Source organism: Bradysia coprophila, unplaced genomic scaffold (assembly GCF_014529535.1).
Source record: "Bradysia coprophila strain Holo2 unplaced genomic scaffold, BU_Bcop_v1 contig_297, whole genome shotgun sequence".
Taxonomy (NCBI): domain Eukaryota; kingdom Metazoa; phylum Arthropoda; class Insecta; order Diptera; family Sciaridae; genus Bradysia; species Bradysia coprophila.
The window spans coordinates 3,784,812-3,789,980 of record NW_023503555.1 but is presented as its reverse complement, the minus strand read 5'-3'; the positions used below and the strand labels follow the sequence as shown (position 1 = coordinate 3,789,980).

The 5,169-nt window shown below is 34.3% G+C and overlaps 1 protein-coding gene across 1 annotated transcript; it reads right to left on the bottom strand.

The window, feature by feature from the left end:
* Positions 1-216: 216 nt before the first annotated feature.
* Positions 217-2,143, bottom strand: LOC119078527 (zinc finger protein SNAI2-like). The gene has a single exon (XM_037186093.1). It carries the CDS (start codon positions 1,948-1,950, stop codon positions 778-780), a length of 1,173 nt encoding a protein of 390 aa, XP_037041988.1. The 5' UTR covers positions 1,951-2,143; the 3' UTR covers positions 217-777.
* Positions 2,144-5,169: the final 3,026 nt, after the last annotated feature.

The following is a 5,169-nucleotide window of genomic DNA, read 5'->3' as shown; positions in this document are numbered from 1 at the left end:
AACAAAAATTGCGAACTAGTTTACTTTTGGTAAAGTTGAAAAACATTATTCTTTGATTTCGTATGACCCACGCCCTGTTTCGGCGTATATCTGGGATCAAATCATAAATCTACTTTTGGTTGACGACTTACCTTTATCTTTATTTCGAAATCATTTCCAAGCTCGCTGCCCGAAAAAACTTGTGTTCCATCAAATAAAAAAGGCCGAAAATTTTGTTTTATAAAAATACTTGAATATATTTTGTGCTCTTAAAGCACAATCATTTTTTTCGTCAAAATAAAAACACAAAAAATAAATTAAAATTCCTTAAGCCTATTAATACTTTTTACAATTTCTAATTTAAAATGTCGCCTAAGAATTGAATGTGAGATTTTGTTAAAACTAAATTCCTAACCGTAATAATTGTCTTTCAAAAGGCACAGTTCAATTTAATACAAAAAATAAATGGCAGTGTTCGTTGTCCTTATTTTTTTTACTTTCTTTATGGTCTTCAATGCCTCCAAACGGGAAATTATAAATAAATCAAAATTAAACTAAAAATTAAATTAAAAAAATAAATTACGTCGATGAAGTGACTAGTTTAAAAGAAATATTTAAAAAATTGTGAATTCGAAAAGTTAAAAATCTTAAAAAACTATTATTTGGCATGAACACATTTTCGTTTAAATTCTATCGAAATTTAACAAAAAAACACTTTCGCATCAATTTGACTTTGTTCGATTCTAAATTTCACATTAAAATAACCGAGAAAAAAACTTCTAAAAACCGTCTTCAAAATCATATGTACTGCGGTGAAAGTGACCGATGCAGTCCAGCACAACCACCCTCCGTATGTTTCGTGAGCAACGACATTCGGGAAAATGTTTTCACACACGTCTTACATGAGTATTTCTTCACGTCAGAATGAGTCTGTAAATGCGCACGTAAATTCGATCGGTCGGCAAAGGCACGATGACAATATTGGCAACTGAACGGTTTCTCGCCCGTATGCGTACGAATGTGTCCTTGCAACAGCCATGGACGAGAGAAGGCTTTACCGCAAATTTGGCACTTGCATGGCAGGGTATGGGTTCGAATGTGCATTTTCAGGGCACCGGATGAGGTGTACACCTTGTCACAGTATTCACAGTCGTAGGTCTTTTTCGCTTGGTTTCCTTCGATGGCTGGACAATGGAATTGGGTGTGCTTCGTCAGACCGGAGTAGGTTGAATACGATTTTCCACATTCGGTGCATTGGTAGCGTTGGGCGGTTTCCGATGATTTCTCTTCGCAATATTGTGGAGGCACTTCGGTTATTTCATATGACACTACATTCGATTTGGACATGTGATGATGGTACATTTCGTCGTTGATTGACGATGTTGATAGTGGTGATACGGAGCTTCGTGGTGATCCAACGGAATTCAGTGAGTTGGGTGACGATGCCATGTGATATTGGTCGTGTAAACTATTGTGTTTCAATGGATATGGCACATAACGAGTGTTCGGCTGGCTGTAGCGTTCTTCTTTCACATAGTGCTTCGAATAGAATTCGATTGGAGTTTTTGGCAACGAATAATCCGGTGATACCGAGTAGTCTCGAGACGGGTTTGATGCTGGATATTCTTGTTTGATAGGAACGGCATTTTCGTGGTAGTAACGGTCATAATGATATCCGGGTAACATATCGTACAGTTGCTGTGGCGATGTTGATTTATGGTGAGCATATTTACTTTGAAGATATTTCTCACATTCGGCATTTTCAAAACTAAATGCACTGTCGCTGTGTTGGCTCCTGATTGTATTGTTGTTGATCGGCTTCAATGCAATTGTTGGCTTAACATCCTCATCATATTTCACTCGTTTTATACACAGATCAACTGGTTCGTCCTGTTCCGGTTCATCAGCAACATCATCACAAACAACATTTATCGGTCGCTTTTTCAAAGGATAATTCTTAGTTGCAGCCATGGTTAAAATGTTCCTTTGCAATCAAACACAAAAAAATTTGAAGCAAAACTGTTCACAGTGAAAGTTATATCGGTACGAGAAAATCGAACTCAAACAACACTTTGCATAAGAGCGGTGCAAACAAATAAAAAAAGGAAAAACACAAAAATAAAGAGCTGAAACGTTCACGTTTGTACGGTTTAACGGCCAGGCCTTGAATGATCGTCTAGTTGAAATAACCTGCGGATCTATACTCTATACCAAATGTGTCCATCCCCACCTCACTTCTTTTTCTTTTCTCGGCACGTGTGGCTTAATTTCCCCTTCATGGTTCTGAATGCAACACACTATATACATACACTCTTGGTGAGAGCCAGTTGTTTTGTATATAAAACATTTTACGTTTTACAACTCAGTATGGCACTCTGGTACACTTTAAACATATGCATTCAATGAAAATGTGGTCTTCGGGAGAGAGAGTAGCAGGTAGTTAAATGTTTAAGAGAAACGGAAAACAATAACAGAGAGCGGATAGGATGAAATCATATTGTACACGTTCATTGTACTGTATAAGAAATGGTTATGCGTTATATACGAACATATTATATGGTTGGATCATTCAATTGTTATGTAATCGTATGTACAACCGTCCGTCGTTAAGATTGAATTTTTCGCTCGGAAGAAGGTAATATGTATTTTCTAGTGTATATAGCAGCTTGAGTCGGATTAGCGCTATTATTTTATTGAAACAAGTTTTGATGACGCATTTTTTACTTCGTTCAATTATTGATTGAATGAAGGCATTAGGGATATGTGATTATGTATTTTAGTCGGATCGCGAAGCAAATATACGAGATGAAATGGAATGGATGAGTATGAGCGGGAAAAAAATGCATTCAATTCGAGACGAAAGCGATTTATCTTTTGCGTGTGCAACACAAGTTGGTAGTGCATTCTTGTAGGTCCAATTAATTTTCAAATATAGTCACAACCATCTGAAGAGCCAATTATGAGTGTAAACGTTTTATGTAACATTTTCGGTCGATTTTTGTTGTTAATTAGCGGCTTTCAGTTTGATATCGTTGCGGTATACTAGATCGACGCAAATCCAATCAAATTATTCTCGTCGGATTCGATCCTCAGATTCTTTGGCCAACTTTTAATGTTTACTGAAACCCAGAATCAAGGGTATCAAGGGATACCTGACCTGTTTCGTGTCAATGTGACTAATTATCGAGAAAGATTTGATTGATAGGCAACCATTGACAGAAAATTGATAGCAATAGTAGCGTAAAAAACAACAAGCACTGCGTAGTGTTCTTTTATGTAACAAAATTTATGTTAAATCTAACGCAGTAGTAGATTTTGTATAAACAAATGATTTAAAAATTTTTTTGATGTGATTTCCATTAGTAAAATGTTAGGAAAAGCGAAGGTCAGATAATAGAGTATCTTGTGAACAAAAAGATTTTCTGAAAGAAATTCCTCAAAGGATTTTCTGGGAATTTCAAAGGATTTTTATCAATTTCAAAGGAATTTCAATCATTTTTACAAGATTTTTAAGAAATAGCATTTAACCACTATTTCGATCTGAGAGAAAATTAAATACGCAAAAGCAATTAATACACAGTTCAAAAATACCATTTCTCACCAGGCCATGGCGACAGTGGTTGTACTTGATACAATGCTCTAGGAACACTATATCAATTTGCACACAGACAAGTCTAACGAATCATAATCGAAATGAAATTCCAATTCATCACTATCCTTGTAGACTCCATAAATCTAAACAGAAGTTTTGGCTTTTGTTTGCTTTGTGAGCTTAGGAAATTGGGTTTGATTTTCAAATTTATAGTACATTTTGAGGATTTTCAACAAATTTAACAATTTGCTCAACAAAGAATTTCCTTTTGAGTGCAAAAGGATTTTCTACATTTATCTCACTTCGCTCGTTCGTGTTATGTACAGAAGTGTAATGCTCTTTTTAGCACCACTGATACATAATAATTGTTGAATGCCTACGGTCTCGAATGACAATGTACTCATCTAGTGCCTCAAAAAGCATTTATCACGCGGTGGCATAAATAACTTATTATGCAACAAGTTTCGTTATATGGAATATTGCTTAAATATTACTACTTTCATCATCAATTTACTGATCAGAATGACATCCAAAACAATCCGTCAATATCGAAATGTGTCATCCACATCCATCAATAAAAATATTTATCGAAATCAAAATATTTGCACTTTCGACCCATTAAAACTGTGCAAATGTGTCATTGGAGATAACGTTTACCTTTATGCTAGAATTCTTAGCTGCATAATGCGCACAGTTCTGTAAACATCTTTTTGAGTCATAGTGGTTATATTGCGATGCTTACATATTTACAGCTGACAAACCGTTGTATAATGAATCAGAGAATGTTTAAATATGTTCAAGGGTTTTGGCTGGTTCTTTGCTTGAAGCAGTGTAATACTAACAGTACTGTTATGTTTCTGAAGACTAATCCGATCATCTTAAGAGTTTATAATCGGTCGATGAGTATTTATTTAACAATTTGAAGAATTTTTGAAATGAAAATTAATTAAAAAAATTTTGTTGTGTGAATTTTAGACTGATTTACTGATGACCTTATACAGCGACGCTAATTCTAATTTAGATTTAAATCAAAAGATATTTGAACTGAGCTATACAGCAAATGAAGTCAATTCAATCCATACTTTTTTGTTCTTAATTTAAATTTAATTTCTTTGCACGTATATTGCATCAACAGTCCAACAACAACAACCATTATCGAAACCGTCAATATATGATAATTTAATAATCAATTGCTTCACATTTAATAAAGGAAAAAAATTAAATTGTAATAAAAATACACTATAAAAGTCATAAGTTATAAAATGGAATGATATATTTCTTATGGTTTCGCGAATCGTAAATAAAAACAAAAAATAAATTTCCGAACAAACTGAAAATGTTGCGCAAAGGAGGCAAAAGACGATGAAGAAAAAAAAACAAAATGCAACAACAACACCAACAAAGCAATAACCATAAAAATCTTCTTAAAAAAAATAATATTTTTATGTTAAAGGGAAAAAAGTGTTTCAACTGTTACTTCTTCTTCGAACCCGTGAAATTCGTATGTTCTGTTGATATACGACCAAAGAGATGTGTTAGCATATCGTTGAAAATGCGATCTAAAAGAGACGCAAAAGAAGATTTCAATTTTATGTCGC